The 24,662-nt window shown below is 41.8% G+C and overlaps 1 protein-coding gene across 3 annotated transcripts in view; it reads left to right on the forward strand.

Annotated features, from left to right (window-relative positions):
* Nucleotides 1-19,202, forward strand: part of GLCCI1 (glucocorticoid induced 1) — a 45,941-nt gene extending 26,739 nt beyond the window's left edge. For 2 of the 3 annotated variants that reach the window (XM_077304504.1, XM_077304503.1), the window contains 5 exons: nucleotides 151-264; nucleotides 2,132-2,284; nucleotides 6,076-6,286; nucleotides 15,073-15,193; nucleotides 16,271-19,202. In XM_077304504.1, the coding sequence (XP_077160619.1) occupies nucleotides 151-264; nucleotides 2,132-2,284; nucleotides 6,076-6,286; nucleotides 15,073-15,193; nucleotides 16,271-16,619 (948 nt within the window). In that variant the 3' untranslated portion in view covers nucleotides 16,620-19,202. The remainder of the gene's footprint in view (nucleotides 1-150; nucleotides 265-2,131; nucleotides 2,285-6,075; nucleotides 6,287-15,072; nucleotides 15,194-16,270) is intronic. The other variant, XM_077304505.1, reaches the window with a different exon arrangement.
* Nucleotides 19,203-24,662: the final 5,460 nt, after the last annotated feature.

Below are 24,662 nucleotides of genomic sequence, written 5' to 3' on the forward strand. Positions count from 1 at the left end.
CAGTAATTGGATTCCATACCCATCTTCATATAATATTGTAGGTGTTTTATTTAAGACAGGTACTGTTGCACCTTCTCTGCTCTCCTCGAGGTGTGAATATTCTCTGTCCCATGCCTTCTCTTATATGATTTGGTCTGTTCTTCCTGCCAGATTGCCAAGCTGAGGCAGCAGCTCCAGCGCAGTAAGCAGAGTAGTCGTCACAGTAAAGAAAAAGAACGTCAGTCACCTCTCCATGGCAACCACATAGCAATCAATCTGACTCAGGTGAGTAGATCACTGTGGTTGTTCACACAATGTTTTTCAGAATTCAAAGCAAACCATCCTTTTCTACTTTAGAAGGCCCATCCGTGTCTTAAGTGATATCTTACAGATTGAATTCTTACAGAAATTTTAGTCTGATGTTAGCAGAAGATCTGCTAGAATGAGTAATGCACTAAAACCTTTGCTATCTGGTGCTTGATTATGCAGAATGTTCAGCTAACCCAGGGGGCAAGCTTCTCCTCCTTTGCCACCATGTTCTTGGGTCTTCTGTCCCACTCTCACCTCTCCATGGTGCCCGCAGCTGTTACTGGGCTTCTGAAAGATGGCATTGGCAGCTGACATCTTCCTTGGGTGCGTCCTTCCTCCTCAGCCAGCCTCAAAATGTTTAGAGCCAGCTCTTGCAGAGCGCACCTGGACATCTTGCCTGTCTGTCGTGTAGGAAAGTAAATAGATAACTTAGAGCCCCACGGTTCTGTTCGTCCCTTCCTATTGTGGCAAGTAAAAATAGAAATTTTATTATTTTCCTAAAAATGTGAGTGGGTCTTGGTAAAACTTTCAGTAGAGTGTGTATACAACTCTGTTGTTTCCCTGAAGCCTCTGAGAAAAAATCTTGCAGGGATTGTTTAGATACTGTTTTTTATATGGAACAACCGAAAACTTTAGACAGGGTAGGAGGTTTCCCTAACCTTCATGTATCAGCAGCTAAAACTGACATATTTTTCAAAAGCTTTCTCCCAGAAAGTGTTTTTCTTCTACTGGTCATCAGTTCAATATTTCTTTTAGTTCAGTCTTCTGTCACTTGCTGTTTTCTAGAGTTCCCTCCCCAGGGTGGGGGTTGGGGGGGGGCTTGTATCATAAAAGTCATTTTAACGAGCTATATAGACAAAAGTTATGGACTGTTTTCCTCTAGTGATGACTTAACACATGCCAGTGACATTTAGGAAACATTTCTAGTGATATGTTGCCCTGTTGTTTACATAATCTCAGTAGAAGGTAGAGGTCTTTGCAAGTGTTAGAGGTCATTTGACATTGTTTTGCATACGACAGCCTTAAAAGCTTCTGCCTCTAGTCATTAATACAAAATGGAAATTGTTAAGAGATATTTGCATGATTTGAAAGTAGCGACAAGGTAACAGTTCTTAAACACTGCTGGTAATAATTAAAACGAATCCTAAAGAGAGTGAAATCAATTCAGTATTGGACATACTGGATAGGTGGTGGATCCTACCCCTATTCTACTACTCCCCCAAATGTAGGTTGGAGACTCCCTCCATCTTATGGAGTCTTCCTCAAACTTAAGTATGAGCTGCTTTATATGTCAATAAAGGTCTTCTGATTATGTATGAGCCACTTAAGCTTGGAGCCATTCCACCATCCTTCTCATCCTGGAATGGCTTCCGTTGTCAGCTGTTGAAGTGGGAAGTCTGTTGTGTAAAACGGTTAAAATACTATCGCAAAACATGTTGTTGCTTCAGGGCAAAGAGCAAGCATATGCTAGGTCTATGGGGGTCACATCTGTTTAATAATGTCTTTGGTACTCGTATGTCAAGAACACAAGATTACAGCATTGGTACTCTTATATCATGTTGATGTAATATACTTTTACCTAATCCAATACCCTGATATCTGAAACATAGGCCCATAGTATTGGGCTTTCAGACCAATGCGATAGAGTGGATTAGATCTTTTAATCTTCACCTCTGTGTATCCGTGAATTTGCATCTTATGCTCTTGGATTTAAACACTAATGCAGAACTATTTGCTATTTCTGGGACTTTTGGTATTGGGTACAGAAATTGACGTGACCTCCATATTGACTCTTGACTGTGATTTTAGAACTAAATTTACGTTTCTCTTGCTTCCTTTAAAGGCTTCTATATCAAGATCAGTCCCTATGCCACTGTCAAATGTTTCAGTGCCAAAATCGACTGTTTCCCGCGTGCCGTGCAATGTAGAAGGAATAAGCCCTGAATTAGAAAAAGTGTTCATCAGAGAGAACAGCGGGAAGGAAGAAGTGTCCAAGGTAAGATGCCTCTGTTTCAGAGTACGGTATAAAAATGGAATTTAGAAATGCATGAGGTCATTTAATGTGGCACATCTAAGACAATTTCACATTGAAAGCCTAAGATGTTGTGCAAACGCTTCCTCATATAAATATAGATTCCTTTAAAAAACAGATTTCCTAATTTACAGTGGCAAATTCCTATGTATACCATTGCATTTAATTTGGGTAATAAGCATGAAAGATGGTAAATTAAACTTGACATCTCTAGAAATGTCAAGTACTTCAGTACACTAACAAGCAACAAGATTTAACATGGTGCAGAACATCAAAACAGATTAGCAACTTGGCAGTCAACTATACAAGTCCCCAGAAACTCCTTCCTGGATTTCTGGCCTGTGCAGACAATCCAGTGACTTTAAATATTCAGTGGTCAAAGCAGAAGCTTAAACTTGTCAGTGTCATCAAGTCCCCAACTGTGCTTAACTCTCCAAAGATTTCCTTCTTTTGACAAATCACAAATAGGACAGCAGATAAGTACTGAAAACCAAGTTGAATTTTAGCCCAGCTACATCGTCAACATTGCTTATGTGGAACAGTCTTGTGTCTTCCACCTAAAGTATTGGTTGAAAAATATAGTAAGTAGAATAAAGGATGTATAATAGAGCTGATGTTAAAGCTCACCTAATGTGGTTAGAATTTGGAGCAGAGTAAAAGTCTCTTGAAACGCTGTCCTCCTGTCTCCTCCACATTGTATGTCACATCTGCTAAAATTAGAGGACACTAGTTTATGGATCATTCAGATTATCTAAACTGATGGCGATGTTCTCTAGTAATTTATTGCTGAGCTTTCAAGGCTTATCTCTCCAAACTGCTGAGGTCATTTGCTCTCATCTCCTCCTATGGGAGGATCTATCTTGACTTCATTAGGTCTTCTCAGTTGTTTTAAGTGGTTTGCTGGATTATTGCCAGAGCTTTAGATGTACTGCAAAAATGAGCTAATATCAGTTCCTTCTCTTAAAAGACATTCGACACAATAGATCGCTACACCTGACCCCTCTGCGTTGAGCGAGGGAGAGTGGGCATGAGCTCAATAGCTGGGTCATCTACACAGGGCAAATCTGGCAAGTAAATGTCGGCATATACACACCCCATGATCAGCAGCACTGCTTTTCCAAATGTTGCTGATCATGGGAAGGGTGCGTATGTGGAAACACTCCTTTCCACGTGATCATGTTGAAGTGGGGGCAGGGCCAAGGCACTCATGGCCACTCTCCTTCCCCACATGGTCAGGAGGATCCATCCCAAAGCATTATATGTGCAGAGCTTAATGTTTTGCTTGGTTTGGGTAAAAATGAAGGGATCTGCTCACTGACATAAATTAACTCTCTGTTACATGACCTTTAATGCTTTAGATTTTAGAGTAAAAATTGAAACAATGCCTGATGTTCAGAGACCAATGCTCTATCTTGGTATAAGACAGTTTTCCGTCTTCATCTACACAAGAGCAATAATGCAAGTCTTAGTGTAGATCACAGGATAAAATCAGCTCAACAATAGTTTTGTGTTTGTTCCTCAGAGTTCCTGAGAGTATACTAGCCACAGCTGACATACAGTTTGGTTTTACTTGCTGTGTCCAGCAAAATATATAATTTCCCATGATTTTAATAATAAAAAATGCTTTGAGAATCCTGTTATCATTAAAAAGGGCAACATATGTAACCAGGTATCAGAGTAGTTATGGTTTTTGTTTTACCTCAGTTACCTCTTATGATAGAATTACAATGGAGACAAATGTGCATGAAAAACACTTGAAGCACAAGGCACAATCACTTGGGTTGCTAGGATTCCTCATCAGTATGCCATTATTGGTGGCTTTGTATCAGTTGTTCAGTTGGCAACAGTCGTCAGTTTTGCTGCTCTGGCAAGGACTCCTTGTGGTGCCAGGGAAATTCATTTAGGTGTCACTGGTGTGGGAAACTGAGAAGGTGGAGCTGATTGGCCTTAATCTTTTTTGTCCTGTGACCCCCTTGGGGGCCAGTAGAGTCCAGAGAATCCCAGATAGTTGCTTCTGACAGGAAAGAGATTGTGGTAGGGGCAGTACAGAGCTGTCATTCTGTAGGACTGAGGGAGCAGTGTGACCAATGGAAAGAAGTGTCAAAAGATCCGCTTTCCTTGCAGGAATGCAAAGCAGGTCTTACTGTTGTTTTGGTCCCGTCATTTAAAACCTTTAAGCTTAAAGGTGCTGTTCAAGTGTTAATATTCCTATATTATCTATAGTCTTCTAAAATGGAAAGTTTAAAATTGGAAACATCAGAGATAAATTGAAGAGAAGAATAGCATCCTGCAATGCAGAAGTAATTTCTCAAACTTTTGCAGGAATCTCATGAAAGTTCTCTAAGTTAAATGCTTTTTGGAGCTTGAACCATTATTTTTGTATTGCACTTTCAGTGGGCATGCATACCAACTATGACTATTTTTTTAAAGAATCAAACTAAGGTAAAGGTAAAGGTATCCCCTGTGCAAGCACCGAGTCATGTCTGACCCTTGGGGTGACGCCCTCTAGCGTTTTCATGGCAGACTCAATATGGGGTGGTTTGCCAGTGCCTTCCCCAGTCATGACCGTTTACCCCCCAGCAAGCTGGGTACTCATTTTACCGACCTCGGAAGGATGGAAGGCTGAGTCAACCTTGAGCCGGCTTCTGGGATTGAACTCCCAGCCTTATGGGCAAAGCTTTCAGACGGCTGCCTTACCACTCTGCGCCACAAGAGGCTCTTAAAGAATCAAACTAGAGAAAGGTTATTTCTTATCTTATTGTCTTCTTCAGAGAACATTCAGAATTTCTGAATCTCTTTTTTTACTTCTGATTCCTTTCACATTTATCAATATTTTCTTTGAAAAGTGTGGTGAAGATAACATTGCAAATCACTGTTTACCCCATACATGTTTTTGGGCACTACTGGCATTTTACTTTGGTGCTTAAAAGAATGTCTCATTAACATTGAGAAGATCTTAGATGAACTGTGATGTTAGAGCCAATGCCCAATTAGTATTTAATGAAGTGACTATACTTTAAAAAATTCATTAAAGTATTTGTTTCCCAATAAATGTGAAATACAAGAAGAAACAGATTAGGTACCAGTTGTATAGATAATTCACTAGCATTCTCACTTCCTTTCCCCCAAGGCAGAAACATGCCCTTTTTTGAGCACTGGTCTTCTTAGAAGCAGTCATAAACATTGTCAGGAAAGAGAAGAGTTTTATATATACAAGCACGAACCCTTAAACTACGTAATTTTTTAGGAGATGGTTCCCAGTGGATTGTGTTCTGAAATTAGAGTTTAATTTTCTTCTCTTGTTTGTCTTTAAGAGAAAAATGTTGATTTTTCTTCATTGTAACAATGAAGCTTCCTCAACTTTTCCGTGACCACTAAATATTTTATTTTGTTTTGTTTTCTTTAGTATTTGTTACTATTAAAAACAGCAGAGCATTTGTTTAGTAAGGATAAATCTCTGCATGTGACCTGACTGCTGAAGTGCATCTAGCCCTGAGGTTTATTTAAGGATATAGCTGCACATTCAAGTTGACTGGAATTTCCATGCAGTCTGTTGCACTAAATGAGTTGATGAACAGCATGCCATTGTGTCATTTGCTGCCTTTTGTAGGAAGCTGACTTCTCTCCCTCCCGCAAGGTCATGTCTGGCTTGAAAGAAATTAGCACAGGTCAAAGTGCCCTCTCGGTCTCAGACTTCACTGCGGGAGAATAAGTTCCCACCATGCATTTTAATACTAGTGGTGTTTCCATTGCAGCCTCTGGATATTCCTGATGGTCGAAGAGCACCCCTGCCCGCTCACTATCGTAGTAGCAGCACACGCAGCATTGATACGCAGACACCTTCTGTCCAAGAGCGCAGTAGCAGCTGCAGCAGCCATTCCCCATGTATCTCTCCCTTTTGCCCTCCTGAATCTCAGGATGGGAGTCCTTGCTCCACTGAAGACACGCTGTATGACCGTGACAAAGGTGAGACCCCCCATTTGTCTGGTGGTGCTGGTGGTTTGCTCTTTACTTACTGTACCCTCATTGTGCTACATCTTGTTTTTAATTTTTTTTTTTTTTTGCCCTTGGTGTGAACAAAGACTTCTCATAATTGTGTTTGCTTGTTTACATATTTTTTCCCTCTTGTTCATGCAATTTCACAAACATCTTCCATAATTGTCAGAAGGGCACAGCAACCTTTAAACTCTTTATGAGGACTGGCATGAAGAGTTGTGGGAAAATAAGTGAATCCAGGGTTTGTATAAGAGTTCTCAAAAACTAACGTGGTTTTATTTATTAATTTAGCAGCATAGGTTCAGCTTGGAAGACCAAAATATTTACTCCAGATGAGCACATCAGAATGGCATGGGATGGTGAGAGTGTTGCTGGCCATGTTTCACTGTCTGTATTTAAGAATCTGACATTTCCTCTTAATTCTTGAATTTCGTAAAAATCAGTTTGCGTTACTTTGCAGTTCTTCAGGTGATTGTATTGCACACTGAATTAAGCATTCTTAGAATTGGCTTTTGTTCTCCCTGTCATCCAATTTCTTGGTCTTTATGGTAACAAATATAGGCATATAGAAGATGGTAACAAGTGCCTGAAATTTCAGAATTGGGAATGGCAGGGGAGATTTGGGCAATTTGTGTAATTTATATACATGTAGGTTTGAAATCTGTTAGAGAAATCCTTGGACCATGGGAATCATTTTCCTGTTACAGAAATGAATACAAAGGCATCAGAACATATCTAATAATAAAATACCTGATTCCTGTGTAGGTAATGAAAGGAACACAACAGGACCACTCACAAGGAAGAGGAACTTTCAGTGGATTAGCAGGAGCCCCAAGGCATGAAGAAAAACATTTAACCCTCCAACAGGACACAAAATCCCTCCAAAACTGAAAGGACTGCACATATAAGACAGATATCAATCTCTGACTGCTTATAGCCTAGGGAGAGTACAATGTCGGTTGCCCTGTCCATCTACCAAACAGGAAGGAGACCCAGAATTTTTGTAGCCTTGGAAATCTTTGAAAAGCATCTAAAAGCACCAAATTCTGTGTTTGTCACCGTTTTCTCGCACAAATCCTTTCAAGAGACCTGCTTCATTCTTTGCTATACTGTGGTTGACAGATAATAGGTAGGCCATAGATTTTTTTATGGTGGATGTTCAGCCAGCTCCCAACTTGGTTTTTAAATGCCGTATAACAAAGGGTGGACATGTTTTTCTGGGCAGTAGGAAAGAGAATTTCTAATTTACATTTTCCCCTTCTAACCCCCTCCCCATTTTAACCCCCTCCCCAAATCCTTGAACAGGAGTACTTCATTCCTCCAGCAGTCCCATTCTGGTTCTTAGAAAGAAACTACTAGGGGTCAAGGGATAAATTGCAGCTTTGTTGTAGATGCCCACTTTTAAAAATAATGGGGACTCTTGAAGCTGAGTAGCTTTTTGTGAAGGGACAGGCACATTGTTTTTGTTTTTTAACTTCTCCTTTCAATTCCCTCTTTTCCCCATCTTGCATACTAAATTTCTGTTTGTCTCTTTCTTCTAACATACCTCACCACATCCTGTGCTCTGCAAGAACGAAAGTGAACTCCTTCACATATCCCTTGCAGTTTTTAATCATTGTCTCTAGAGATAGATCTCTGACTTCACCGCACATGAGAACTTACCCAGCATCATGTGGCCTTGCTATCGTCTCTTGGCACTAGTTTCTCGATTCAGCTGGAGTCAGGCATCCTGTGCATTTGCCTCAGGAGCTGAGATGCTTTTGTGATGGAAATGAAAATGGGGAACATTGCTTACAGCCTGGACCCCTTCCTATTGGAACACACACTTCACTGAAAACCATGGATTTGAGAGCATAATCTTACACTGTAATATTCATGACTGTCAATGTGAGTCGGCTGTGCTGTCAGCTGCTAACTTTGTGTTGTGTGGGTGAGAGTGAAGAAATAAGGCACGGTAGTAATGGTGCTGCATGGTGGTGGGGGGATGTTCCATTACTCTCTGATGTGCTGCTACTTCTTTTCTAGTCCAGTTGCAACAGATCTTACTCAGCTGCTTGCTTCCAACTTGACTACCCTTCTAAGTAGTCAGAACTGAAGTGCTGAAACAAATGAATCCATGCTGGGTAGGCTGCCCCCTGGCTTCCTTTGTCTTGTGCCCGGAAGCCTTGATGGATAGACTTTTGCAGTGTTAACATGTTTTGCTGTAGAGCAGAAGTTACATTGCAGCATTCTGTAGAATGTTCAGTGCCACCTATACATTTCGCCTCTAGCTCCTAGACGAGTGCGTAACTCATTTAGGTTTAGGGAGAGTCCCAGCTTCCTCTTGCTTTCATGCGCACTTGAATGGCTTTTGTAGCTGCAATGTTTATTGAGAAAGAGATCTCATTTACAGTCTCTTCAATTTGTTGTTGTTGTTAGGTGCAAAGTCGTGTCCGACCCATCGTGACCCCATGGACAATGATCCTCCAGGCCTTCCTGTCCTCGACCATTCCCCGGAGTCTATTTAAGTTTGCACCTTACTACTTCAGTGACTCCATCCAGCCACCTCATTCTCTGTCGTCCCCTTCTTCTTTTGCCCTCAATCGCTCCCAGCATTAGGCTCTTCTCCAGGGAGTCCTTCCTTCTCATGAAGTGGCCAAAGTATTTAAGTTGCGTCTTCAGGATCTGGCCTTCTAAGGAGCAGTCCGGGCTGATCTCCTCTAGGACTGACCGGTTTGTTCGCCTTGCAGTCCAAGAGACTCGCAAGAGTCTTCTCCAGCACCAGAGTTCAAAAGCCTCAATTCTTTGACGCTCGGCCTTCCTTATGGTCCAACGTTCGCAGCCGTACATTGCAACTGGGAAGACCATAGCCTTGACTAAATGCACTTTTGTTAGCAGGGTGATGTCTCTGCTTTTTAGGATGCTGTCTAGATTTGCCATAGCTTTCCTCCCCAGGAGCAAGTGTCTTTTAATTTCTTTGCTGCAGTCCCCATCTGCAGTGAATCTATTTAATACAAACAAAAAATTAATGAAGCTAAGGCAGCAGCCAATTAATAAAATATACAATACATGGAGATGAAAATACTGCCAGGAACCTTGGCAAATGACAGGATATCTGGAAGATTAATAGTGTGGGTCTGATTGATGCTTAGGAATGAGATTCCAATGTCTGAGTGTCCTCCCAAAGAAACCTCTGCCCCCAGTATCCATTCTATGAAGGGTGATGGAATCCAGAGTGGCACTTCAACAGAAGATCTTAATGAAACAACATAGATAGGAGAGCAGGTGGTGGTTTAGGCATCCTAGTATCTTGACCGTATATGGCTTTGAATTTCACTAGGAAGCTATCTGTGCAGATCTTTGAGTAACAAGTATAAATCTTAATAACTGTTATAGTTAAACTTCTTTTGGTTATCAGAAGGTAACTGGGTTTGGGCCAGTCACAGTTCTTTTAGGTTGTGGGGAGAGAAAGGTTAGGTGTTTGTAAGCCATTTAGAGACTCCTTTGGGTAGCAAAAAGAAGGGTTCAAAGCCCAGCCCTTCTTCTTCATCTTTTGGGTTTAGCCACTTTCTGGTCTGTTTGCTACTTTAATCACTGTAAATGGTACCTTGAGATAAGCTTGATGATTGCCATTTACTTTTGAGAAGTTGTTTATACACAGATGACTGCTCCTTAGAGGCTCTGCTTGGAACAGGTTAGAAACCTAATAACAAGCAGTGCATCTACTCAGTTATCCGGCAGTCTATGGAAAGAGGTAAATGTGCAATCTTCTCTTAATATATAGGAGGCACACTACTAATGTCAACACAACCATTAGCATGAGCTCACTTGAAGACATGTGGGCAGATAGCTATTTATTTAATGTCTCTACCGCCCTCCCAGTGGACTGGCTCAGGGTGGGGTACAACATCTCATTGATATGAAATCACATAAAATGGCTAAAACAGTTCATTAATTCAGTTAATAGCGATTAAAATTAGTTTATAGCAGCAAGTGATCTGGGTACTGAATCTTGGTACCAGCTGGTAGCGTCAGCAGGCCCAGTTTTTTGATAGTTCTTTGGGAACTAGAGTGATTAAAGTGATTTTGATTAAATTTCTTGTACAGTGAAATATTGTTGGCCTGGCAGATAACATTCTGTGTCTCCTACATAGCATTCCGAGTGATTTCCCAGAATGTGAAAAGTATGGCAGTTTGAAGTATGTATTCCCTTTGGGCCTTGGTTGAGTAAATAAAGTGCCATCAAGTTGCAGCCAGTTTCTGACAATCCCCACAAGTGACTTCCAAGGCAAGTTAGACGCAGAAGCGGTTTGCCATTGCCTTCTTCTGCAGAGTGTTCTTTGGTGGTCTCCCATTCAAGTACTGACCCTGCTCAACTTCCAAGCTCTGAGGAGATCAGGCTATACCATGCCGCCTTCCCTCCCATGAATCATTGAATTAACCAGTTTGTATTGTAAAGCACTTGCAGGTTTTGGCTCACTTGTGCCTGTACAGTTAATGCATGTTTTGGCCAACTTCCTCCAGATTATATTATACAGATGGTGGCATCTGTTAGAGCAGTAAACTTGATAACTGCGATCAACAGATAGCTAGCTTTATGGGCAGATGAGAAAGGCTGGCAGACACTTAAATAGTAAGTCTTAAAAGAAAAAAAATAGAATGGATATTTTAAGTTAACTGCCTCTTGAAAATTGGCAGTACACGAGTAGCAGATGTGAAGAGGCAGTGTAATCGTGCAGGAAAACATAGCTGCATGCTTGAGGCTGGAGAGAAGGATGTGAGCCAAACCTGCATATGATAGAGGATGACACCAAAATCAGAGTCCAGTGGCACCTTAAGACCAACAAAGATTTATTCAAGGCGTGAGCTTTTGGGTGATTTTGTTCTGCTACTTCAGACCAACACGGCTACCCACTTGAATCTATCCTGATAGAGGATGATTGATATACACCTGGAAATACCAGAGCCCTGAGTACTAGGTATTGTATATGGCAGTGGTGTTACTGCATTGTAACTTCACTAAACTTGAACCAATACATCTTATTGCAAGTGGTTGGTTTTGGGAGGGCTTAAAAAAAAATCAAAGGAAAGCATTCTAGCCTCAGCCGAGATAACGTCTCAAGGGAAATTTCTGGATGAACAAGGGACACAAGTGTTTGTCATCTTCAGAAAACTTTAAGGAATTATTCAGTTGCTTGGCATTCAATTCATTGCCTTACGTTGAACCTCTGAATGCCTCCAGTCACAAGCACTGGTGTAGAACATTACGATTTTTAGACTGTGTGCGTCTAGTGTTGTGATTGGCAGTAAACACTGTGGCTTATTTCTCCAGAGATCTTGCAGCACTGGAGAAACTTGAGGAAAAAACACTGCAGTAATATCTAGCTCTATCACGCATTACGTTTGTGAGGATGTTGAAATATATATTGGAACCTAACTACAATTAGGAAAGCACCTTTCATAGTCTCTTGGTTGGGAAATTTAAAAGAGCTGATAGTCATGAGAAGACATCAGAGGATAGACTGGAGCCCTTCCGGTCTTCTCACCAACACCCAATTAAATTGCTGGCTTTGCATCTGCTTTTGAATAACAGAATTGACTATTGCTGTATTGTTACTTTAGAACAGCTGGATATGTTTTTTCTTCCCCACTTCCGTGTTCTAGACTAGAGTAAAAGTTCTCAGTCTTTGTTGTGAAGGCCACCTTCCAAGGCTCAACGTCTGTTTAAGCCATCTGTTACTTTTAGGGCTCTCCCATGACAATTCAACCGAAATAGCTGATTAACATCCTGTACGAGTGGTCTGGAAAGGACCCATTTTCAAGTGTGAGCATCGTATGCTAAGAAGGCATTTTAAAATGTTCAAAAATTCTATATTCCGTTGTTCCTTGTCATAGGCCTTGTTTTCTTCTTCAGGCATATTTTCCAGTAGACTTTTCAGTGGTAAATCAGCTTTAAGCTGGATCTGACTGTGTTTCTGAATAGAAAATGGAAGTTAATAATTGATCAAGCGTGGGGAGAGCTAACCTGCTGGCGAGACAGAGACCTGCTTTACATTTCTAAAGCATCTTTTCTTTTTGGTCTATGGCTGTGCTTTGACCACAGGCTCCATTGCTGCTCTTTGGATCAGATCAGCTGTTTACTTTACATTTCTATAAAGAGCTGCTTTAAATAGGTTGAAAATTTCAAAAGAAAATGAACATAGTCTGCAAAGAGAACCCATGGTCTGCTCTGGGATGGGAGAGTGATCTTGCACAGCAGGGGGTGGAGAAAATGTTAATGGCACCTGTTGTGTGTGTGGGGAGGAGGAGGTGAAAAAGGCCCAGCCTGCCGTGTGATTAGAAGCAGTTTTGTTGCATTAAAAGTGCCAGCTCCACAGGGTGCCAGTGATTAGAATTCAGTTTGGTGACCCCTTGTGCTATTTACAGCCTGCGGGTTCACTTATGAGACCTTATTCTGGGAAGAAAGATACTGGTTTTCGGCCTTTACATTTGGATTGTAAAATAGGATCTCTCTTCTGATAAGTAACTGGCAGAGCCTTTACATTGTTGATTGGCCATCTGTTTTAGTATAGCTATTCTTTAAGTTCCTGAATACTGTGCTTCTAGCAGTCCCCCCTGGCTTTGTGTCAAAGATGAGGTATTCAGAGTGCTTTTTTTTTTGGGGGGGGGGGGGAGAATCAAGGGACATGTGGACTCCAGAAGAAAATACCACATGACTGTTGTGTTATCTGAGGTTAGAGAACTGGGGGATAGAGAAGGATCCCACAGTCATTAGTAGTAGTATTCAGTTTAAGTGGTTAGATCATAATAGAAGGATTTAACGGAGTCTTTCCATAATTATGTGCTGATATCAGCGGATCCTAGCAGATAATCAAAGCTACCTTTTCTGTTTCTTGTGTGGGCGTTCTTCCCGGAGCAAAGGTTGACCAGTCCCCGAAGAAAGGCATTTAGAAGGAAAATAGCAACTGAAATAATGTTAAGGGCTTTTTTAAAAAAGGTTTTTTTTTTATGCATCCCTTTTGGGAGCTTTGTATAATGCTGCCATGAGTTACTGATGGTCAATTCCTCACACTCCCTTCAGTTGAATTTTCCTCAGTGAATATCATCTATCAGTGCTAAAGCTCTGGGTATGGTTTAAGTAAAGCCAAGGATGAAAGAGCAATAAATCAGGTATCCCTAAGCTATGTAAGAGTTATCTCCTTTTTTGGAACTAATTTCAGACTTTCAATTATTCTTAGTGAGAGTCAGCGTGGTATACTGGTTAAAGAGTGTCAGACTCCAGAGAACAGGGTTTGATTCCCCTTTTCTCCACAAGCAGCCAGCTGGATGACCTTGGACTAGTTGCCATTCTCTTAGAGTTCTCTCAGCCCGACCTATCTCACAGGGTTTTTGTTGTGGGGAGAGGAAGCGTCTGTAAGCCGCTTTGGGACTTCTTTGGGTGGTGAAAAGCGGGGTATAAACAAACAGCTCTCGTAAGACCAACAAAGATTTATGCAAGGCATGAGCTCTTGAATAAATCTTTGTTGGTCTTAAAGATGCTATTGGACTCTGATTTTGTTGTGCTACTTCATACCAACACAGGTACCCACTTGAATCTATCCTATTTGACGACTGTGTAAGATAGAATGCTAGACTAGATGGATCACTGGTCTGATCCAATAAGGCTGCTGTTATGTTCTTGTAACCAGAACTCTTCATTCTTGGCAATCAGGGGCAGGGGGGGGAGAGGGGGAGGAGCATGTGAGCTTTCAAGGCTCACTTGTGCTTTAGCAAACTCTGGCCTGTTCAGTAGTCTAGATCAGTGGTCCCCAACCTTTTTATCACCGGGGACCGGTCAACGCTTGACAATTTTACTGAGGGCGGGGGGGAAGGGTAGTCTTTTGTCAAGGGACGTTGCAACCGCCTGAGCCCCTGCTCCACTTGCTTTCCCGCTGGTGCCTCTGACTTGCTGCCGCCTTCTGGGGGGCACTACCAGCAACAGCTGCGCAGTGCCACGCCGAAGGGGAGCCCCAGCCATGGCGGCCGCTGGAGTGCACCAAAGGTGAGCCGGTGGCAGAGTGGCAGGGCAGCCCCCGAGGCAGCAGCCAGGGAGGAGGATGAGGAGGAGCTGCGGCCCAGTACTGACTGATCCACGGACCGGTCCCGGTCCCCAGACCGGAGTTGGGGACCACTGGTCTAGATGAAAGCCCTGTGTCAGACATGGAAAGCAGGGATATGAACCATTTCCCACACTTAGAAAAACTTACCTATGCATAGATTGACAGGTAGGTACATCAGCGTCTATATTTTACATGTGTTCCTCCCCTTTATTTTTCCTATGTGACACCACTGAGGATAATAGTTGCTGTTGTTTTGCCAGTGACTTCATATTTCAGCAGCTATTTGTGAGCATTTTAAACTTTTAATGCATTGACAACGCCGAATTTCACATTGTATGTAGTGCCTGGACCATTTTGCATTTTTGAAATGCCTGATAAAGCACTTACTTGTTTTTAGGATTGCAGCTCTGCTTTATTCAATCTGCAGCATTCTGGATAAAAAAAAAATTATTATTATGTGCACTGTTGTACTGTGGATTACTGCTTCACTAAAGCTTTTCTTCAGAAGAAGTGTGCTGTACGAGAGTGTTAGAAGTAGCCTGCAATAAAAGGAGCTTTGCGATTGGAAGCAAAACTGGCCATAGCGGTGAAGTGTTGCAAAAGCCATCTTGTTTGGAAATCAAGTTTAATTTAAAAGCACTCTCAATCCCTAGTAATACAACTGCTTTAAATTTTCAGACAGTGGGAGTAGCTCACCGTTACCCAAGTATGCTTCGTCTCCTAAACCCAACAACAGCTACATGTTCAAACGAGAGCCCCCAGAGGGATGTGAGCGAGTGAAGGTCTTTGAGGAAATGTCGTAAGTAATGCCTTTTATATCAGCTGGGATCTGCAAATACAGGAAACCTTTTTACTGGACCTATTCAACTGCAGATGAATAAACCACTCCAGCTGATGAGGATTTTTTCCTTTCAGAAACAAGCCAGTCTTGCCAATTTTGCCCAGCAAGAAGTTGAAGTGTTCCTGTCAGCTCAAGTTTGGGAGGGGTGGGGGTGGTGGACCGTTTTTTGTTTTTGCCCATGTGACTGTACTTACAAAAGCACAACTAAGGGGGAAGTGTAAGTGGAGCTATGCCTTGTTCACGGTTCTAAAAAGTGCTTTGCTGTGCATAGAACGGTATCTTCATAAGTATATTTAGGTTTAATTCTTTAAAATCTGTACATAGCAGCTGGAGCCAGAGAGCTCTTTTGGCAATTTTTGAATTTTGATTGGCCTATATTGCCACCGTGCGTGCATGTGTGTATATGGGGTAGTTAAACAGGGTATGAGGTATGGTATGTTAATTATGAGTTGCAGTGTGTTAGAATCTGGCCAGTTCATTTCCCCACTGCCATCTATACTGCCATTTGAGAAGCAAGAGCAGAAGCCCCTGTTGCATGGACACGTAGACAAAGCCCTGGAAAAAACAAAGCCCTGATGGATAGTCAGTCAGGGGAGGTTTCTGCAGAAATGGAGGTTGACATGCTAGGTATGGAGAAAGACAGATGCCTGGTGTGTAAAGCTGATATCAAGTGTGTTTGCTACAGTGAGGTGTTTTTTTTTCTTGTTCACATAATGGCAAGCCACCCACGAAAGAGTTTTAAATCATGATTTGTGTAACGAAATCCATTATGATGGTAATGCCAAACTCTGAATTTTGTTACTGCGTTCTGGTTGTTTTTTTGTTTTTGTTTTGTTTTGCATGCATGTTTATTGCTGTGGATCAAATTGTCAGCTGACTACTAATATGGAAGATGTTTGCCCATCTGTCAAATAACTCCCATTTCTTGTCGTTTACATTTTAAACATGTAGCGCCGCACATTTGCATTAATCTGTTCAAAGATTTTCACTTATTTTCTTGCTTCTCTTCCTTCCCCACGCCCGACTTTACCGTAGGACTCGTCAGCCTGTCTCAGCCCCTCTCTTTTCATGCCCTGACAAAAACAAGGTTAATTTCATCCCGACCGGATCAGCTTTCTGTCCTGTGAAACTGCTGGGTCCTTTACTACCTGCTTCTGACCTGACACTGAAAGGCTGTCCGAACTCTGGTCAAAGCACATCTCTGAGTACTCTGACTGTCGAGCAGCTTTCTTCTCGGGTCTCGTTCTCCTCTCTGTCAGATGACACCAGCACAATGGACTCTACCGAGGTCTTAGTACCGCAGCCATCCCAGCAGCCACCACAGCTTTTGCCGGACTTGCAGTCCGAAGAACACTCCTCTTCTCAAAACGATGTGATGATCTAGAGTAAGGCAGAGTGTCCACCTCAACTGCATGAGTGGCGTCTTTTCCAGAACAAAAACCAAGCTACTTATCAGCAACTTTCTAGAATACAGTGCTGTTCTTGGCAGGGACAGAAATGCTTTTCCTTCGGCATTTTTGTGTGAGTGTGTGTTGGGTGAGGGAGGCAGTTCCGAATGCTTGCAGAATCCGTGTATCATTAAGCATTTTAAGTGGAGACTATGCATTTCATAGAATGTTTGACCAGATTAGTACTGTGTCCTGTGTTCTGTTTCAAATTCTACAGTATAAATAAGCTCTATATCAAACAAAGGTTGCCTGTCTAAATAGAATATGTCTTGCTGTGTTGTGTTCTATGGAAAAAAAAATACTGTACTTCAGGATTATGTTTACAATTTATCCAGGTATTTATGTTTTGAACTTCTGTAATACCTACAATGCAAAAAAAAAAAAGAAAAAAAGAAAAAAAAAGAAAAAAGAAAGAAATGGCCACAACAGTTGCACAGTGCCCACCCTATGGCCTAGCTTCAGGTACTTCTCTCGAAGTCTAAACTCAGGTAACTTGGAATGTATATCATATTGGGATATTAAATATTTTACAGCTAAAAAGCTAAAGAGGAAACATCACTCTTCTGCCTTTCCTTATTTTATGCATTACTATTTCCTCATTACATTCCACTTTCTTGGAAAAAAAGTCCATGCAAGCCCTGGGGAATACCAGCCCTGGACGTGGGTGGACATGAGGAGAACCAGCAAATCTGTGATGCTCTGACATCACTTCTGTCATGTGGTTACAAGTAAAACAACTGTTGCATTTACCGTCATTTCAGCGTGTAAATTGTGGCATTTAAAAGTTTCAGGTGTTGCACAGTTAATGACTGTTAAGCTGTTGTGAATAAAAGTGTTCAGTACTAGGCTGTTCATGAGAAACATTCCATGGCGCGTGTGAGAGAGAGAGAGAGAGAGAGGATCTAAGGCAGGAACATGTTCATTTAATTTCAGCAGATTTCCCCTCCCTCCCCCCCCCCCCCAGTTTCAGAAGGGGTGGTGGGAATTTCCTCTCACGTTTGCATTGGCAAGTTAAGGATGTGAAATGCTACTGTTACCATTTTAAGAGTCTAATGTTTAGTTTCTCTTTTGGAGGGAATGTTCATTTGTGTGAGGTTCAGGGGGGAATTTTTGTGTTTTTGACAAGCAATGATCAGTGGATTTTTATTTGTACGATGGGTATTTCGCACTTGGGCTGAAACTCTCATAAGCAGCGTATGAGGTTTTGTAAAAAAAGAAAAAGAAAAAGAAAAAGAAAAAAAAGCAATAGTTTTTAAGTCACATTATCTAATTGAAGCCTTTCCTAGGAATCTCTGGTTTAGGCCTAGCAGGTAGATTCTTGTAGTTTGAAGAAGGCAGGTAGAAGATGCTGGACCTTGTGAGCTGTACAAGTCTTCAAAGATGCTGCATGTCTTAAGAGTATCCAGTAGCATTACCTTGCTGCCCTGCAACTGCAAGAGCACGGCTTTCAGAGATAATGCCTTGCAATACAAAGAGGACCCTAAAGACAAAAGAGAGACTCTTGTGTCTTTGCTTTCAGTTCAATGGAAGTAGCTTTATGCAAGTCTATTCAAGAAGAAAGCTTGCTTCCCCTGTTTCAGGAACTGAAAAGGTTGAAGAGACTGCAGCTGTTGCAGCATTTATTTTAGCTCCACTACTCTTTCTTCAGAGGAAGAATTTCAGGTGGAGAGGGGGCACTATTTAAAATGCCTCCAGAAAAAGTACCTAAGAAACATAGAGAATGAAACTCAGTTCCTTCCTGTCATCACCAAAGAGTTTGGTACTGATCTGTTAGGAAGTATAGACTGACAGCCTCTAAGACAGTTGTTGTATGACTGTAGGAACAGGCTGATAGGAGTGGAAAGGAAAAGATCTGTGTTTGCTTTTTTGTTGTTGTTTTCAAACAGTAAACCTTTTTAATACAGGCATCTTTAACCTTGCTGATCTCAGGCCTTGGTGAAAGCACTATACAGTTTGTACGTGAAAATATAAGGAAAAAAAACACCCAGTTGTTGTGAATGAAATGTAAGTTCTTTAAAGTTTGACATTTCGAGTTGAATATTACAGTACGCTTTTCTTATCGTCTGGTGGTTTCCAAATATAAATACATAGTTGTTGGGGTTGATGAGAAACTCTGCCAGTTGACTTAAATCAAGGATGAACTCTGGTGTACAATATTTACAGAGATATTACTCATTATGTTTTCCCATGAGAAACTAAATATTAATTGTCACACACATTTGTTCTTAGCATATTGGAAGATTCTGAATCAAATATGTTAAAGTTGACGCTTTGCTATGTAACTCTCCCAGCAGTTGTTGATCTCCAGTATATCTTACACCCAGCTGTAGAAATTTTGTCAAATATTTGTTTCAAGAGTTTTGTACATAGTTGTACTGTTATCTCTAGCCACTGTGCTGAACAGTATTCGAATTACCACACTGTTGCTTTACACAAGAATACGTGTGGCTTTTGTTTTGTATTTTTTCAGTATAGAGGTTCCTGTGTCTTATTTAAATAAAATTATTAGGAAAAAAATATTGCAAAGGAAGCTTGTTGTCTGTTTTGAGTTTTAAGCTGTGAGCATTGATTTGAGTGTTCAGGAAAAATGAGTGGGCCTCCTTGAACCTTTTCACTGTAGGGAGGGGAGAAGCTTTGCATGCTGTCCCATTTCAGAACCCCCCTTTGTGCATAAAAAGCTCGAGACGCAGGATATTCAACTGCTTGCAAGACAGGAACTGGGGCATTTGTTTCTCTGCCTCATGAGATATGCCTTTAATCTTCTTGTTAACAGACTTCCAAATTATTAATCGTATTGGTAACGTTGCACTCAAACGGTCTTTTTTGCAATTGAAATATTCTTACATCAGCTTACAGCATTTGCAATACTTTATAGAGATAGAAATTTCTGAACTGTAAGTATGGCTGAAATCTCATGTTAGTGCTAACTCAGCTGTTGAGGAAACATGCATCTTCCTTAGATGGCATAGCACCGCTGCATTATCTGTTCTTTATGCGTTCCTATAGACTTGGGAATGGACATTTATGTTAAAATGGGCTCCCTATCCAACACTTGCTACTTAATAGATGCTGCAGATCATAACATTTGTCAGATTTGCAAACACATTTTCTCCCCCGCTATACAGAATGCACATGAGCGTGTGAGAGAAACTGTCATTGTATGCTTCAGTACCTATTAAAACTCTCATCAATGGCATCATCCATATCCTAGCAAGCTTTTAATATTAGTTACCAAAAAATTAGCACTCTGTAACGCAAACTCCAGCAGAAGGATTTCCAGCAGGTGGCTGATGAGCCACTGGTATTTCACCAGCCACTGAAGAGTAGCTCATACATCACCTAGAAAACCCAGAAGAAAAATTTGGTCAAGGCTTTTATCCCTTTTTTAAAAAAGAAAGACTTTATAGGAATTTTCTCTGTGCTGCCTAGATGATAGTTTTGTTTCTAGAATTTTCTTGTTCATGTCCCACTTTTAGGGCAGAATAACACTTGGTGACATGCTTAGGGTAGAGGATATTTTTCAGGATATTTTTCATAACTCAAAAAATGGCTTAATTTCCCCCTCCCCCCAAGATCTAGCATTTATTCTCTCCCACAAGAGACAGTGTGGTGTACTGGTTAAGAGTTCTGGCCTCTAGTCTGGAGAAACCAGGGCCCATTCTGCACACAATAGATAATGCACTTTAGAAGTAGATTTTCCTGTTCTGCACAGTAAAATCCAGCTGCTAAAGCACATTGAAAGTGCATTGTCCTATGTGTGCGGAATGGGCCCAGGTTTGATTTCCCACTCCGCCATGTGCAGCCAGCTGGGTGATCGTGACTCAGTCACAGTTGTCTCAGCTGTTCTTGCAGAGCAGTTCTTTCAGAGTTCTCTTAGCTCCACCTTTCTTACAGGTTGTCTCATGGGGAGAGGAAGGGTAGGCAATCGAAAGCTGCATTGATACTCCTTTGGGCAGTGAAAATCAGAGCATAAAAAAACCCAGCTAAAGTCTGTATATTAACAAAATCTAGCACCTCCATAGGAATTTACTTTCTCCATTTTGACATTTTGCTAAAATTATGTTTATGGTCTTGGACAAGCCTAAATATTTTCTAATTAAAAATGTGTGCCTAATCCCTAGTTCATTATGCTTCAAAGTGTTTGTACAGGTGAAGAGGTACATTACTTTAAAAAGCCAAGTTCCCAAAACTAAACTGCAGTAGCAGTACATTAAGAAATGTGCAGTAATTGCAGGACAATGTGATGGCCCCAAACTCATTTTTGGAGCCATGTGTAAGGAAGAGGCAAGATGGAAGGAAGATCCAACAAAAGTTGAGACTTTGATGATACCTATCACCAGGAGAGAATCATCTTGGTTCCACCAGTGACCAGAACATTCCTGGCCCCATGGAGTATGGCAATTTTGGCACTATGGATCTGACATTCAAGCAGCCTTGGGTAAAAAGGCTGTCTCCAGGACAGTATCATTAACAGCATCCGACGAAGGGAGTGTTTGTTTGTTTATTTAATTTATATACCACCCTCCCCGGGGGCTCAAATGAAAGACTCTCAAACGCTTCAACCCCCAACACCTTGTTGGTCCCCAAGGTGCTTCTGGCCTCAGAACTAGCTGTTCTATAGCTACCCTTGGAAACTGTATCCAGGAGTTATGCTCTGGAGTTCACCGAAAACCTGATGATGTTTATTGTCTCCAGAGTAGAACAAAAAGACATAACCAATACTTCAGGCAATATGATATTTTACTACAAACCATAACATCAAGCCAGTAAAGGAGTGATATTCTAGGTTCTATTTTTTTATTTGCATTCAAAATGCACAAGCAACGAGGACATGAAATGGCTCAATACTTTCCTAAAAGAGAAACTGTTCAGAATCGAAGTAATGCAGTCAATCACGAGTTCTTGAACCTCAGGGAGCACAATTATTTTAAACATTTTACATCACACCCTCAGATTACTCTTGCAGCAGCTACACATTGAAAAGGCAATTTAAAACATTTAAATAGCCAGGAACAAAACTGGAGCAAACTATCCAACAATAAAAAATTAATAACTAAAATTAAAGTATGTAAATAGCAACAGAAAAATGTTTCCAAAACAGAGAAACAAAATTAAAATAGCAAAAATGGTATAGTAATAATAAAAATATGATTCAATGTGAGGGTAGATCTATATATTTCCATCAATCTATAAACTGCAAATGCCTAAGTTTCCTTGAGCTGCCATAATTTTACAGGCATCTGGCCTATTCAGAAAGGTTCAGGCAGCCCTGATGCTGCATTTTTGAATCCTTATCTAGCCGATACCTTGGTTTTGCCGTGATCCCAAAAACCAAGTAGGAGACATTTGGAAAATACATGGGTGTAATGTTCTATAGAGAAAGTATGTCCTTAGCCCTCCTTAGAAAGTATGTCTCCTTAGCCCTCAGTGCAGCTCAGAGCCACACTAAACACCACTTGGCACAGGAAGCTCTGGTTTGTGCTTGCCAAAGCTCCCAAGGTCACTTCCTATCAAGTTCAATTAAAGTTTGGTCCCAGTGCTGACCAGTCACAATGCTGCTTAGCTTCCTGAAGAAAACTGACCTTTCGTAGGTGGGCTGCATAGGACTGTATTCCTGTTGAGCTCTTTCCTCTCATTGGTTTCTGTTCTTCCCAGGCTCCACCCCAGACCTCCAGGAATTTCTTAACCCAGGGTTGGCAACCCGTCCCCAAAAGTCTCCATCTTCGGGAGGCTGGAAAAGCCTTCGTGCTCCTGATCATGGGGTTTTCCACTCTCTCCCCCTCTGTCTCTCCCATGAGAACCCAAAATGGCTTTTACAAAGAACTTTTATATTTTTTCCAGATAAAAATATGGTCGCTGCACAACAACAAAAGAAGTGTAGGCAAGATAGTGTGTTTTGAATTATCAGTAAATCTAGCACCAGGAAAGAGGTGTGTGTTCATATGTGATGGGCGGGGCATTAGAGATGTGGCTTGGGAGCCAAGCGAGTGGCAGCCTGAAAAAAATTGGGTAATTAAAGGATCTAAGGGAGCAACTTTGTCCGAGAATCACTGCCAGGAAGAGCGGAGAATACTTAGCAAGATTGACCAGTGTTCTTAAGTAGAGGGCAGCTTCATATATTCATACAAGCTGATTGATTTCCACTTATGTTCAGAAATAGGAAAGACTAGAGCTTTTTAATATTTCCAAGAAATTTGCAGATGGCCTCTCAGAATACATTCACTATACAACATGTAGCAGACCATGAACGTCATCATAAGGCAATAACCCCAAAGGCTTTTGTGTGGGTGCTATGACGCTTACCAGTGTGTTTCCTGGCACCCATTTCCTCCTTCACCAAAACTTAGAAGGCCAATACTGACTTTCCTACACCTCCTCAGAATAGGAAGTTATCTTGGGAAGCAGCCAGGAGGCATTCCTTTGGGTCAGGTACTCTGGGAGCTGTCTCCCTTGCAGGAAGACATATGGCCTGGAAACCTACATGTTTTGTAATTGGTTCCTTCATTATCCATCTTGTGCTGCAGCCCCCCATTGGGACTGCACAGGCTGGCTGCAGAAGACTTTTCACTAAAGCTCCTATAGGGGGCACTCCTGACCCCTTGAAACCACGCATGTGTCCTCCTTCCTGCCTGGTGCACCTCAGTTCCTTTTTTCGCCACTACAAGAGGAAGACGTCACTCTTAAGGCATGCTTGGATCATTCCTCCCACCTGAAAGCTGCTCTATGGGAGAAGGCTTTGTCTGCTGCCCCCCCCCCCCAAGGCAGCTTTGGGATCAACTCCTTTGTGCCCACAACACATGCCCAGACTGGATCCTCTGTCGGTTCGTTCCTTGGTACCGATCTGGATCTCGTGTACTAGACCATTGAAATGCTGAGAACCAGAGCCTAGTACTGTCCCAGTGCCACAGTTGGATTCAGGGGCGGCTGCGAAAGAGGCACCTATGGGTGAGCATTTGGCCAAACATTCCAAAAAAATCTAAACATAAGGACAAGGCACGATCTTCTAGCCATGAGTCAGTGGCAGGTCCTTCTAAGGGTTCTGAGGTCTCCAGTGTCCCCCTAGCTTAGCCTCAATGTATACTACTGCCGTGTCTGAGATCACCATCCACATCCCAGATAGACACTCTGAGGTTTCTTTGAGTGGACACCATTCCAAACCTGGCAGGGAACCTCAGAGGCCCCGTTCTGAGTCTTTCATTTGGCAGACTGCGTCATATGATCCTTTGCCAATGTATTTGGGTGAATGGGATCATTCATTTGGGGATGAGCTCCAAGACCTTCCTATAGGGTTTGAGGTCGAACCCGCACACTTGCACTTGGCCCCTTCCCAGTATGAAGAGGTAGAATGTAAAGAGGCTGGCCGGGTTCACAACACACCTAGTATGGCATCTGATACTTCCCCAGATGAGAATATCGGGGATCCCTCTCCACTTTCTCTAAGTAAGGCCTATAACCTGCACTGTGAACAACTCTTTAGGATGGCACAGGCCCTTGAGCTGGATGTATCTACCTCAGATGCTAAGCCTAAGGATAAAATCCTGAGTCGACTGTACCGTGACACACCTACTTCTATTGCCCTCCCAATAATACAGCAATTAGATGACTTAACGGTTCTATAGAACAAGCCAGCTTCTACAATCACGGCTCCAAGGAAGCTTGAGGGTCTACACTGGGTTAAACAGGATGCAGCTGAATCTCTGTTCAACCTACTTTTTCCTCAGTTTACCATCCGTGATATGCAGCCCCGTCATGGCCTTGGCCAGTACACTTCCCCGGTCGATAGGGAGAGAAGAAGACTGGATCTTCTGGGCAGGAAGGTTTATTCCTCTTCGGCTCTTAATTTCAGGATCACCAATTATCAGACTGTAAATGGTGGTTACCAATGTGGGGAAGCATCTCTAAGTATCTAGACATGCTTCTGGAGGAATCCAAGAGCTTGGATCGTCTTATTCAATCTCAGGTAATCAAGACCTTGAAGC

Source organism: Paroedura picta, chromosome 11 (assembly GCF_049243985.1).
Source record: "Paroedura picta isolate Pp20150507F chromosome 11, Ppicta_v3.0, whole genome shotgun sequence".
NCBI classification, from domain to species: Eukaryota; Metazoa; Chordata; class Lepidosauria; order Squamata; family Gekkonidae; genus Paroedura; species Paroedura picta.